Below are 14,732 nucleotides of genomic sequence, written 5' to 3'. Positions count from 1 at the left end.
TCAATCGCCAGGACAAGATTTCACACCATCACACTGGTTTTCTCACCTGTCCTGCCATGAACTGCCCGAAGCCAGGAGGAAACGTGAGCGTGGAGACCAGCAGGGTGACGAGAGCCGGGTACAGCAGCCGCCTGACAGGAAGAGATGGACTGTGGGGTCATTAGTGAGGCTGTTTGTCCAACGGTTTCTACACTCTGTAATAAAAACTCCTCCTCGTGATGCGCCAGCGTGATTCACACGGAACAACATTAACACTGACAGGAGGTGGGAAGGGGCTCCTGGGTTAATGAACAGATGCAAAACACACAAAAACACCACACACAGAGGGATATATATATATATATGTATATATATATATATATATATATATATATATATATATATATATATATACGTATACGGTATATATATATATATATATATATATATATATATATATATATATATGTATACACACACACACACACATATACATATATGTATGTGTGTATATATATATATATATATATATATATATATATATATATATATATATATATCGTATACGTATATATATATATATATATATATATATATATATATATATATATGTGTGTATATATTTACGTGTATGTATATATATATATATATGTATATCTATAAACGTATATAAACGTATATATATATATATATATATATATATATATATATATATATATATATATACATGTATGTATGTATGTATGTATGTATGTATATATGTGTGTGTGTGTGTGTGTGTGTGTGTGTGTGTGTGTGTGTGTGTGTGTGTGTGTGTGTGTGTGTGTAAAATTTAGAATCAGATCAGATCCTCACTTTCTTAGCAAGAACTTGTTGATGGTTTTCTGTTTCCTCATGCACTCCACAATCAGCCGGTTCAGGTAAACAAACAGAGCTCCACCGAAACCACAAGCAATCCTGCAAACAGGCACAAGTTTAGTGTTTTAATGCCATCAAAGTGAAAACCTTCACCAAACACAGCCAGGTTCAAGTCAATCACAGATGCTTTCAAACAGGAGGCCAAACAGCAATTATTCATTAAAGTATTTGAGCTTCAAACACACACTGATCTCGATCCAACCTGTCCTTTCATGGCACAATTAACAAATGCAAACCAGCCTTCAGATTTCCGTTAACGTCTCATAAAAAGCAAATGCCGTTTAACATGGTACTGCTTTAGAGAAGCACACTCACCCGAGGATGGCGAACGCTGGCAGCTCCTGAAGGTCAAAGGGGAAATCCAGACGAAAACGGGTCTTAAAGAGAGCGGTGATTGTCTCTGAGGAAGAGAAGAGTGGTCTCACTCTGCTGGCCACACATAGCGATGTTATAGATAATTTAAATCAGATAAATGAATACAAGAACCAATGCTTTATGAATATCTGAACACATTATTAAGAAGACGAAAAAGATCCGGTACAAACGAGAAACCACACAAACATGCTGCAGAATAATCTTTTATTGACATATTTTACCTTCCTCCTGGTTCCAAACAGCCAGCACCCTGAAGATAAAAGCACTGAAGGTGGCAGCAAAGAAGCCCCTCCAGTAGTTCCTCACTGCAAAAAAGGTGGACGTGACTTCAATACTGAAGAGCACGCCTGCAACACAAACACACACTCAGATACCTCCATACTGACACGGTACACCAAAAACATCAATCTAGCTGCATTTCTCCTAAAAGTGTCAATAAATAAATAAAATGTCAAAATTTCGTTGTTTATTTTTTAAATAAGATTTTGAAATGTCTTGTTTTTATAGCATTTATATTAAATCCCTACATAATGTGTTTGTCAAAAAGTGACTGTGTCATAGCTGAGATGTCAGCACGTGTTTGTCTGAAAGCTCTGAATGAATGAGACAAGGTGTCAGTCATATAAAACAAGCCCTGCGTGTATTTGTGTGTAATGGCATCCGTCACATTTGATTTTAAAAATGCCATTAATGAAAAAAAAAATGTTAAACTGAATAAATTCCAAATAATGTCCTGTTCAGATATTTTTTAAGTCATTACATGACTGAAAAATTATGCTTTTCCTTGTATGAAGCAGACTTAATCCTAAGTGTTTCACCGACTTGGTGGAGAAATAAACAAAACATCAAATTCAATGACACAAAGCATTATTTAACATTATCAGGTAAAATGATCAACAAGATGAAAACTTGGCCTCTTAATGACGTTAGAAGAAATGTCAACAAGTTATTGCTGCACACAGAAAAGGAAAATGGAGATGTGAACGTTTCTATTTCCATAAGTGGGCGAGTCCATCTGCTGGTGAAGAGGAGGAGCAGCTGTTGAGTGATTCATCACCTTTAACTTTATCTGAGACTCTCCTGACTTTGATACTAGAGAAAAACGTCATGAATATATAAATACTTGTGATAATATGTCCTGAATGGGAGCCAAGTCCACAACAAAACAGGTAAAAAGTTAAAGGAACAAAAACATGGTGTAAAAATATTCATAACAAATATAAAAAATTAAAATTTTACTTTTTAATTCAGATCCTTTCACTTTGTAGTATTTGTGGTTGTTATTAATATTGTTATAATTACATTACATCTATTTTTTCAATATTAAATCATATGTATCTTATTTCTTTAAACATATTTTGTCTTCATAACATTTTATACCCCAAAACATCAGCCATTTTTAAAATATTTGAAGTTTTGTTTATCCAAACCATGAGGTGCAACATTAGAAACAAGTTTTACACATTTTAAACATTTAAACGGTTTAAGACCCCGACAGAAAATTATCAGATTGTGACCACAAATGTACAGCATGAGGGCAAGGTGTATGATTCTCACATAAACTACTGAATAAAGACTCAAAAAAGTTTTATTTATCTTATTTTTTTAGAAATAAAGAAATCTTAAAAGTAAAAAAAAAATCTACAATTATAGTAAAATCTATGTATACAGTATTATGTTATCTATGTAGATCAAATACAGTAAATTAAATGTACACTTCACAAATACAGCATATAGCATTTGATTTGACTACCGTAAATCCTCAAATACAGGCCAGGGCCTGTATTTGACTCAAGCTCATCAAGCTCCAGGCCTTTATTGGAAGGAGGACCAGAATTAGTGGCAGGCTTCAATTTCTATTTGAGCAAAATGAACTAATGGTTCACTGGAGTTTTTGACAATTAAAATTGCGCCCACATTTTCAGAGTTAAACACATTTCTTTTAATAACGGTAGTTTCTGCTTCAGCCCTCTCCCCCTCCCCCTGCGCAGCGGCCGCAAACTCACTGATGCGCCTGCAGCCTCTCGGAGTTCCTGCTGCTCTAAACATTAAAATAAATATTTCATTTTCTGTTCCTCACTTCTGATTACCTTCAATGGTGTCTGTTTGTTGCAACCACCAGGTACAAAAACTAACTTGTTTTTATTTGACTATTTTTCTGTCCTGCCTGTTTATTATCTTCCTGCATCTCCTCTCAATCCTAAAGAAAACTGCTACCTGGGTTCATATATATTCACCTTATGAATTACCTTTGAACTGCAGTTCTAAAAGATCTACCGACTGCAAAAACAGCGGAGTGCACGCCGGCCACTTCAGTTAGGTGCGTCACCGAGGACAAAACAGGTGATGTGCCCTGATCCACAGCAGCGAAACGCATCAGGCACAAATAAAAGAATAAAAGACAGAAAACATAAAAGGAAATGAGCCGACATGAACGATCGCGTGTTAAGTTAATTTTTGAGGTGGCGACACCTGATTTGATAATGTTACTGTGGCCGTGCTCAGGACGCAATGTCTGGAGCGCGTCAACAATCAGAGCTTTGCATGTACAAGCTGGTAATGGTTAGGATGGGGGTGAGGGGAAGGTTAAATTGCAAGAGGGTAAACGTCACAATTTGGTTAAATGTCCGTTTTACGGCGGGTGTCAGTACCGACGATCTGGCACAGCGCGTTGCCTCCCGACGCGCAGGAGCTTGTCACCTGCTGACAGCAGGCTGCTGTCTTTTCCGTGGACTGCATCTTGCCGGTCATTATCACGTGACAGCGACTAGTCGATGACAGGCATAACAAGTCACTATAGAGTGGTGAAGTTGACTAGTGACTAGTTCATACAACCCCTATTGCTCCCCAGAGTGCTCTGCAGCATAATCAGCACATTCTCTTTGAACTTGATATCAAATTTTCGCCTCCTCACGGTTAAAGTTACCCTCGCGGTCCATCACTGGCAAATCAAAAGTGAGACGGATGACACAACCCCCCCCCCCCCCCCCCCCCCCCCGTACTTGCTTGTCACATTCCACCCGGCCTCAATAAAAAACCGGCCATTATTCACCTCCACCACTCCTCCACCGGCCAAAGTATGATACCCGGCAGTTAATTAAATACAGGCTAATATTAGAGGATTTACGGTATTTTGCTGTGGCCCCCAGAGTGGGGGGGCCACATATGTTCTGTCCTTTTTATAATCGCCAATACGGACCCCAGAGTGGGGGCCACAGCAACAAATGATCTGTCTTTACAAACAAGTACTTCTGATAATTGAAAGGGTTCAAATGAAGGCAAGTGGACTTCTTTGGTTTCTTAAATACATTGCACTTCTCATATGAGGAGCTTTGTTAATTCTGACTGGAATATGGGAGAGTCAAACTTATAAACACTAACTGCCGTGGCTTAATAAGCCAAAACTACTTATGAATACCCCTCCTCCTTATCCCCTGGTGAGTTATTAGTTTGTGACCTAAACTGAAATTGTTTTGGAATTAGGTTTTGAACTGCAGGTCCTGGAAAGGTGAAACCTCAGGCCTCCTCCTCTATTTAATGTAGTTTTTTCCCATTTGATGGCTTCCATTACTCCTCTCTAACCCCTTCTTTCCACCGGAGCCGTCAGCACGTTACTGCAGCAGCACGTCTTGCTCGCATAAGCTGCTGCTTGGCCGTTCCCACGAGACGCGAAGCAGCAGGGGAGCAGCTGTCACCGACCGAGCACGAAGTCACACGAGTGACTTTGTCAGTAAACACAACAACAAGCAGGAGAAAACTACAACATGGCTCCAAAATGTTTGAGTTTTATGTTCTGTCCTTTTTATAATCGCCAATACGGACCTGAAAAACAAAGGAGACCGCTAGCTAGGTGATAACTTCTTACGGGGCCGCACGGTTAGTAACTTTTTTAAAAGTAAAGCAACCGGAAGGCAGTACGTTCCTTTATTCTGAAAATCTCGGGAGCTTCGCTCCGTTTCTGCATCAGATTTCCTGTCTTTCCTTCCCCAAAAATGTCGAACTTGACCCGTTTCAGAGGTGTAGCGCGTAGAAAATAGAACCGGCGCGTAAAGGCCGCGACATGCTGCTCCTGAGACGCGGCCGACTCACGCTGCTGACGGCTGCTGACGGTTCTGGTGGAAAGAAGGGGTGACCATCTATCTTCTCTGTCCAGAAGGTGAAAGGTAAATTAGGATGACAAATGAACTAAAATTAGCATTTTCTACTAAAGGAGTAAATGTGATGTAATTTAAAGCCTTACCTCCAATAGGAGCAGCAAAGCAGCAGCCAACACCCACCGCACACGCAGCCGACAGCATTTCCGTGTTCCTCAGCTCGTTCTGGTCAATGAGAGTCACATATATACCCAAACAAAAACACACAGTTCTGTGCACTCATTGGAAATATGCACAAACATCCCACAAGATGAATGAATACAAGCAAACACCAACCAAAAAACACACAGCTCTCAAAAGAAAAATGCAAATGCAGCAGCATTTACATTAATCTGCAACTCATGTTTTGGTATTTTCATGAGTCACCGCACATAGGAGGTCAAAATGAAAACTAGTGATTGAGGTTTGAAATTGTGGAACGAGATGTTTGTCTTAAAACAGAGGTGACAGATCGAGGCATGGCTGCCACAGCTCACTGAACAGAACCAGACACGGTGCAGACAAGCAGACATCAATCTGTCTCAGCCTCTGAAATGGACAGCATGGATTATTAATGCTGATGGGAACAGCAGCGAGGAAACCATCCTACATACCTTGCTTCCTTCAAAGGGCTCTTCCTTTAGCGGTAAAAGTGCACAAACAGAAATGTGTGAGAGGCGGTAGCTTGTGCTTGTCCAGCAAATCAAACAAGCCGAATGAGCTTCAGCAAACAGTCTCGACTCCCCAGAGGACCGAATCAACTTTTGTTTGTCTGGTGATGTTTAACGTCCACGGAGGTGACCCCTCGGGTTATTTGAGTATTGAGTTTCTTTTTTTGGGACATCACAGCAGTTGTTCTATCTAGTTGTGGTTGTTGGAGCAGCGAGGAGAAACATAACACAGCATCCATTGCAGAAACAAAACTGGGGCCCTGCAGAAGGTTTCATGTGAGGTGAGAGTTTGTCATGTGTCCTGGGGAGTGGCAGAAAGTCAAAGAAGCATCAAACACAGGCTGTAAAACCAGATTTTATTCTCTTAACCTAAATGTTATCAATCAGGTCAACTTTCAAAAGACCAACTTTATTTACAAAAGATGTTTGAATCAGTTTCTCACTTTAATTCTGTCTATTTAATGACCTTGATTCCAGATAAGTATAAAAAAATTAAAGCAATTAGATTCACTCAAAGTTTGATTGATGCACTAAACTCAACTACATTAAAACCACACTGTTAAATTACAAACCTAATTAAAAATCTGATAAAAAAATTTAATGAAACAAAATAGTAAAATGTGAGAATTAAAAACTTAGTGATGTTCTACCTCTGCAAATGTTTTGGACATTTATTACTTAATAATTACTCTTTAAAAGTAAAACCAAGTTCTATATCTAATCTTTTTTATTTACTGATAATTTTATTTTATTTGTACTTCAGTAAAAAAATATTCCAGTGTCAACGAAAGAAGAAAAAATACGAAGCAATTTTTTTTTATAAAGGACCTCTCAAGATAAAAATCACAAGGCTTCACAAGAACAAAAATAAAAAGATTATTATTAAAATATATGTATATTTATATAAAAAATGTTAAAATATCATAATAAAAATTGTAGCTAATGGATAATGAAAAAATTTTTAAAAAGCACTTTTACTTTACGTTCTTATATCTGTTCTGCCCTTTCTGTCTGTCTGATTTTGTCCTGTCCGGGATCCATTTTCACTCGCTCTAGGTGAGAGAAAATGCAATTTCATCCTGTTGAATGTGTGAATATGAGCTGAAGACAAATTTGAATTTGAGTAGAATATTTCACTCCTCTTCGCTTTTTGGCAAAGTCCCAAACCTGCCAAAACCTGCCTGCTCTCATTTTTTGAGTTTGAAAATCTAACATAGGAGAGCAAATAGAGCAACACAAACCTAGCCTGAACCTTTTTAAGCTGTTATTTACTTTTTTAACCAATTAATCAGATGTTTTTCCCCAACATTTGCAGTCATGTCAACAGCACAGCATTTCTTACCAAACCAATTATTCTACATATTTAAAAAACAATATTCTAAAGAGTCTTATAGGAGCATGCAGTTTGATCTAATATCTGAAAATCAACCACAATATTAAAGTATTTTGTCTTAAATCAGAATATTTTTTATTTAATTTACATTTCAGATAAAACAATGATAAACAAATTCTCTAAATTTTGCTTTGCACACTAGTTCCTAATCCCTCCCCGTCTTACCATGTAAATGCCACCAAAAAGAGCAGCCATGAATTTGCTCAGCAAGGCAGCGCACAGACTGGCAACATGAACGAAGGGTCCCTGTGAGGAAGGATGAAGACGGACGTCAAGAAACACGATAAAAGCTCTCAGATTGTAAAAACAACTCATTTGGATGATTAAACTCTCATCAAAGACGTGTACAAACTACAGCTATTAGCATCAAAACATGTCATTGTCAGTTACTTTATTGTGAGTTACTGCATGTGTTGATATTAGAGGTCAGAGGTGCACATGCTAAGTTAGCCAATTTGAGATAACAAACAAAACTTTGATTAGGGGGAAATTCTTGGTAATATGAAACTTAATGGTGGGGTAGGAGATGTTTTTTTCTGGAACATTTTTTAAATTTATTCTTTGCCACATTACTTGAAATTCTCTTCACATATAGATTGCAACCAGTAAACTAAAAGTAAAAAAAAAAGAGAAAAAATAAAAGATTTGTAAACATCTCTGAAACACACAATTCTGGAAAACCCCCATCCACTCATAGTAAATGGCCCGTTCCTAATGATTAGATCCATCAAACTCCCCTCTGACCGTCCCTCAGTCCTCTGTGTGTACCTCTCTTTGTGCACAAATAGTGCATTCTCAGCTTGGAATGGAACAGCTGAACTGGAAGCAAAGCCAGAGCCAGGCTAGCAATCTTTTGTGGGATCAGGGATCTTTTGTGACAGAGATGTTTATTTTTCTCGCACTGTATTACAGGATTGCATGGCAAGAAACAACATATTTTGCCTATACATCAACTGTCCTCTTTAAAAGGACCTTGAAAAATGAAAGAGATGCTCTGAAGAAAGCCTGGATTCCAGCAGCGGCTGATAGCTTGTGAGGCTCATTTTGTTCATGGTAGTCCATGTGACTAAGTATTAGAAAAATCCACGGAGGTATATTGTTTTCGCATTTTGATTCAGGTGTGCCAAATCGTGATAACTTACGGCTTTGCAGTCGCAGTGAGCAGTGAAGATGTTGCCGTTCTCTTTGGCAGTCACCCACGGGTGATGCAAACCAGTAGTGGTTTTAGGCACGGGCAGACAGGGCAGTTGCCCGGGGCGGCATTTTTTCATGACACAAAAGGGACGCACAAACGCTGAGTAAAAAATAAAAAAGAAAGAAATCTGCGTCGCACCGAGGTTTTCTATTATCTGTCATATCACAGTGTCTGGATTGGAAAGAGCAAGTTGGCGCCCCCTACAGCTGCAGGCGCTCCAGGTGCACCGTGTGTGTATGTAGAACAGGAAGGGGAGGGGTGCGGCGGGGGAATTCACCTCTGGGTCTTTCCCAAATGAAATGAGCGGGTAGGGGCTGAATCAATTGTATTAACATGGCTAAAGTCAATCACATCTTGATGTTCTTCCATTTAACGCACATTTCATTCATAATATCATAAACATAGGCCTATCATTCTTTCAGGTTTTTCTGAATTGTGTGAAATGGCCGAATAAAAAAAGGAAAAACAAAACGATTTTGTGGTCACCCCCCCATCAAGGTCAAATTGTTTAGTCCTGACTAAAGGAAACTTATTGAGTCAAGAGCCAAACAGAAGAGATGAACATAAAAAGGCTAAAACCACCAGGTGCCCGATTCAGGGAAAAAAACTGAAAAAAAGAGGAGAAAGAGAAAGGTATGTACGCTCTTGTGATGCATGTTTTCAGTTTTTTGAACCAGTTAACTGGGATTTTAACGGTTAAATTCGGTCAGCTAGTTGCTAACAGAGCTAATAGGGCTGAAATATTGAAACAAATATTCAAATGGCTCGAAAAAATTCCTTGAATCGTTTTTTAATGATTCAAACTAGGATTTGTTAAATGCTCGCTGCAGCCTGTGGCCTGCCTGAACAACAACAAACACATGTTGATCATGTTCACATAATAACAAATAAAACAACTCTACAAGCAGAAGAAAACTTCCCAGTCACCACTAACTATCCTGTTTATTTATTGCAGATGGCTGCACTGATTATTTTTTACATGATTTGTTCTGTAAAAGTTGGCATTTTTGGTAGTCTACAGTTTTTTATGTCAGTTTAAATTACAATTTCAGAGGCAATTCTAAAATATTATGGATCATGATAAAGATCTATTGGAGATCTACCCCCACTTTTGGACTGCTCTGCCAGTCACTGTGGCTCAAGCTGAGAGGAGCTTTTCAAAACTTGATCAAGTCATACCTGAGGTGAACTATGTTTCAGGGGTGGCTCACCAACCTGGCTCTGATTAGTATCAATCACTCAATAGGGGAGCAGATTTCATATGATGACATTATTGATGTTGTTGCATCAAGGTTAGGTTTTAATTTTAGTTTGTGTTTTCTGTTCTAAGTGCAATGCTGTAGTGATTATCTTTAGTTTGTTATGTGTGAACTATTTTTGCTATTTAGAATATTTATTATATATTATGTTCATATATTCTTAATATTTAGTTATTGTTTGTTTTTGTATATTTGATTCTATATATTTTGATACAGTATATAATGTATATTGCTTTACATTCTGACAAATTCATAGTAATTAATGTAAATATGTGCAACTTAGAAAAATGAATGTTCAATAGTCGTTCTAATAAAACATGCCTGTTTGTAGAAAACATGCATGTGTTCATGCAGGTGGGGTGGTGGTGGTGGTGGTGGTTTGGGGGGGGGGGGGGGCTCAAAGGGGGCCTCGCCCAGGGAGTAATTCCATGTAGAACCGCCACTGATGCAAACCATGCTGTGAAAAAAAAGCAGCTCTGACCTCTGCTTTTAGCACAACCGCAGCTTTTTGTTTCGCAGAAGAGATCGGCTCAGTTTTCCTTGAAAGAAAGTAATATTAGGTCTCCAGACTTTTGAAAGCTTTTAATTTCTCATGAGTGAATGTTCCAGGGCTTTCTATTAAACAAGAATAAATGTCACCCCAGCAGATTTATGGCCAAGACGCCAGCAAATTGGACCAACGTTTTGTCATCCCATATCTCATATGGACTTTAAATAACACTAATTTTGTCGTGAATACAGATTTTAGGCTTCTCTCTAAACTTTATCCTGTCTTCAGACATTAAAGAGTTTATATATTGGGGATTTCACCGTATATATGTCGATGGATTTCACCCACAAACTCTCTTGAAAGTGTTCACCACATCTTGACAGCAGGCTGTTGTCACTTAAACACTCGCGCATGAGCACAAAGATCTTTCTATATTAGCTATATTGTTAGACAGCTACTTAGCCTAAGCAGAAGTAGTGGAGGGGGTTTCTAGTGTAATAAGCCCATTCCCAGCTGGATCTCCACTCTAGGTCCCAGTAGCTTCTCTCTTAAACTTTCAGTGGGGACAGCGTCTGGAGAATTCCTGACCGGCATCCGACTATGAGGAATCTCCCAGAAGCTTGGAGGTTCCACGACTGTTATGTAGGTAAACTGTATTTGGAATAATGGCAGAAAAGGTGCCAACAACGGGTCGAAAAGGTAGGATATTACACGTTTTTATGGTTGTTTGACAATATACATTCAATCTTCTTCTATAATGGAGGCGCAGTGGCATGCGTGTGGGTGAGGGTTGCTGAAGAAAGGAGGTTGGACCTTTGAACTGCATTTTTAGCATGGCTTTTGTCACAAATGCAAACAATAGTATTTTCAAGTCATGGATAATTGAGTGTCATCTCCATAGAAATCATGTGAGACACTATGACTTTGAAAGATCTGTTTGTTTGAATATGCGCAAGTTAGAAACAGGAGTTTCCTACTGAACCCTGAGGTACATCTGAATCAACCCGTTTAGGATGTTAAGAATAATGGATATGGTTGTGTTGGAGGAGTATGAGTGTATTAAATTAAAGTCTTCAATTCAAGGTTGAAATGCTAAACTTCAGCTGTGTCCTCTGTCAGAACTCAACAGGAAGCCATTAGTCATTTTAACCATCTTTCACTCCTACCTCCTTCCCCAGAGGCATCCCACTGCCCAGAGCACAGGTCAGACCAATGACTTTAGCCACAAAGGTCTTGAAAGTCAAATATTCCTTCAGGACCACTCCCCTAAGTATCGTTTTCATCTCAGGAATACCTGAACCTGAGTTGAGACAAAAAAGGGAGAAAGAAAGACATTCCAGGGGTGATGGAGTGCAGAGAAAAGGTGTGTTGAAAGAAAGCTATTACACAAAATTGGATAAGATGAATAAATGAAGAGCAGGGGGAGGAAATGGGAGGGGGTTGATTGATATTCATGTAGCTTTATGCGTGCACATCTTTACGAACGTCCTGCAGAAGCCTGCAGCACATGTCCTTGTTGCTTGCTGTGTGAACTTCAGAGACAATTACATTACTCAAACACAGAAAACTGACCATGAATTAGTAAGAGGATAAAAACACAAGTTGATGCATTAATGCTGTGCACGTCTTACCCACAGCCTGAGGAGCCAGGATCTGCGTGAATCCTGCGGAGAAAGAGATGAGTACCACTGGATAGGTGACCCAGGCGATGTACTGCAGGAGCATGTTGCTGTCCAGTCCACCATACATCCATTTCTGTGCTGCACACACACACACACACACACACACACACACACACACACACACACACACACACACACACACACACACACACACACACACACACACACACACACACACACACACACACACACACACACACACACACACACACACACACACACACACACACACACACACACACAATTAATGACAGTTGTGTGTAAACCAGCAGACACTACATCACTGTAGCCATTACAGTCGTTTCTTTACTTTGTTTTCCTTCTCTTTGACTCTCAGTCTCTCTCTCAGCCTGAATCAAATTATGTTTCCACCTTTAGCAGCTTGGTTGCTCATTAATCATTTGGTTCTGTTAGCTGCAAATTTCAGAGAGGGAAAAAATAGCTACGAGAATTAAAACTAGATCAAAACTAAACCAAGTCATTCATCTCCAGGCATAAATGACTAAAATAATTGTAAGAGTAGAAATTGTAGAAATCTTATTGAGTATTCAAATAAACCATACATTGGGTTTCATCAGTCTGTTATGCCTGTTCGCAATTATTTACTACAAAAAAGGCACAAGTTTTATCATTTACTCATACTTGAGCTCTGTATTACAAAGGAGAGCCTGCTTGCAGCAGAACGCCTAAAGACTTCATTCTGTTTATTGATTTTTGTTTGCTGAATAAAAACAAGTTGTGCAACCCAGTCCGTGTTCTGAGAAAAGTCCCGAAAAAAAAACTTTCTGAGATGTGAAGATAAGCTTCAGGATGACTAAGCAAAGCATCAAGGCAGACATTAAATTTATAAAAGGCCCCACTCCTGTCCCGAACTAGTGTTTTATTTTTCTGGACTGCAGCGCCACATTATGCAACCTTTTCATATTTTTAAATCATCTTTTGAGTCAGTAAAATGGCCCTTTACAGGGTGAATGAAAGGTCACTCAGACCCCCATTGCCCTCTGTAGCCAGAACATCGTGCTTGCAACTTCAGAGTGCCGGCCCAGTCCAGAGCTGACATGCCTGGCGCTGGAGTCTGCTTACAGCACATTTCCTGTTTGTTTTAGATTGTGATTTAGATGAACCACTCCTGTAGAAACTAATGAAGGCTAAGGAGACACTTCAGCAATTAGATGAAGATGTTAAGAAGACAAACGCAAAGCAAGGAGAAGAGTTTTGCTTTTGGTTTCACTAATGGACACTAGGGGGTGCTAAAAGCAAGCTATACCTGCTTAATTAAAGACAACTAAACTCAGCCTCTCACTATGAGGCCTGATTTATGTTCACTATGAGGCCTGACAGTCCCCCATTTCCATCTTCCTCCTGTTCAAGGCCTTCTTGTCTCATTCCTACCTTCTTGGCAGAAAGCGATGGCGTAGTCCATGACCCAGCTGACCAGAGCCATGAGCAGTCCCAGCAGAATGAGAAAGATCCAGTCTTCTCCAACACGTGAGATCAGGAACTTCTGGCAGCGAGATGCACACACTGAAGGTAAGACCAAAATATATAAAAAAAGATTTACCAAAATGTAGCGCTTTGAGTTAAATGACCTCCAACGAGGGATCTGACTGCAAATAGACGTTAATGTTAGCAGCAGGGTCACAAATAAAGGAAAAAAGACAAAAAAAGAAATAGGCTATGCTCACTGATTGAGGTGAAGTAAACATTTGATAATGAGATAAAGATACAGAAAGTAAGGGGATGAATAAAGAATATCACAAAATAAGAGGAAAAAGACATAAAACTACGGATAAACAGAGTTAACCACAAGAAACAGTCTGCACATGTGTATTTAAATCAGATAGACGAGTAAAAAATGAGAAATAAAGGTTATTATTGGGATGCATCAACGCATCTAAAATCACTTGCTTTCATGTGAAGAATGTGATCAAACTAAGGTAGGTCATGGTTAGGATTATAATCCATCAATCTGAGCTGGGTCAGCTAAAAGAAGCATCACTGGACTCATTTCTCCTGTCTTGTCTGTGGACGCGGCCAAAACCCGGAATTTATTTCAATATCCAGAGATTCCATAGATGTGTCCGTCCCGAGAGAAGATCACATGTGCCACTGACACATATACTGAGCCATCATTCCAAAGCTTAGCTTCAGCGGACATCATGTTACTTTCTTTTTCTTTTTTTTTACCCGTTTCTTTATTTAAATGTCCTAATTAAGCAGTTAATCAACTCTAGTCATAGTTGAAACGTAATATATAAAAAAGGAAAGAACATGAAGACAGAATGTCAAAACTGACAGTAAAATGCAGAAGATGTACAAAAAAATTCCTATTTACAATATGAGAATAATTAAAAATTAGGAAAATAAAGCTAAACTTTAATATTAAGTACATGATTGTGTGTTTTGGCCAAAGTCAGGACGCACACCCACAATGAGGCGTCCTTCCAGTATTATGGCCCTCGTCTATGGAACAGACTGCCAGAGGCCGTCAGGGCCAAAGAGAATGTTCATGATTTTAAGAGCAGGCTTAATACTCACCTTCATAGCTTAGCTTTTAACTGACTATTATTTATGATTTACTTGCTTAGATTTTAAGACAGTTTTATTATGTATCTGTTTTTATATATTACTATTTTT

The 14,732-nt window shown here is 38.9% G+C and overlaps 1 protein-coding gene across 4 annotated transcripts in view; it reads right to left on the bottom strand.

The window, feature by feature from the left end:
• The window catches only part of clcn2a (chloride channel, voltage-sensitive 2a), a 67,851-nt gene that overhangs the window by 18,193 nt on the left and 34,926 nt on the right, over positions 1 to 14,732 (bottom strand). For 2 of the 4 annotated variants that reach the window (XM_070541677.1, XM_070541678.1), the window contains exons 3-12: positions 13,488 to 13,619; positions 12,045 to 12,173; positions 11,580 to 11,713; positions 7,635 to 7,715; positions 6,020 to 6,043; positions 5,513 to 5,591; positions 1,494 to 1,619; positions 1,213 to 1,297; positions 835 to 936; positions 47 to 149 (exon numbers count right to left, since the gene is read on the bottom strand). In XM_070541677.1, the coding sequence (XP_070397778.1) occupies positions 47 to 149; positions 835 to 936; positions 1,213 to 1,297; positions 1,494 to 1,619; positions 5,513 to 5,591; positions 6,020 to 6,043; positions 7,635 to 7,715; positions 11,580 to 11,713; positions 12,045 to 12,173; positions 13,488 to 13,619 (995 nt within the window). The remainder of the gene's footprint in view (positions 1 to 46; positions 150 to 834; positions 937 to 1,212; positions 1,298 to 1,493; positions 1,620 to 5,512; positions 5,592 to 6,019; positions 6,044 to 7,634; positions 7,716 to 11,579; positions 11,714 to 12,044; positions 12,174 to 13,487; positions 13,620 to 14,732) is intronic. The other 2 variants (XM_054740256.2, XM_070541679.1) reach the window with 2 other exon arrangements.

Source organism: Nothobranchius furzeri, chromosome 11, assembly GCF_043380555.1.
Source record: "Nothobranchius furzeri strain GRZ-AD chromosome 11, NfurGRZ-RIMD1, whole genome shotgun sequence".
In the NCBI taxonomy this organism is placed as follows: Eukaryota; Metazoa; Chordata; class Actinopteri; order Cyprinodontiformes; family Nothobranchiidae; genus Nothobranchius; species Nothobranchius furzeri.
The sequence above is the reverse complement of the archived record's forward strand: the minus strand, read 5'-3'. Positions and strand labels throughout refer to the sequence as shown.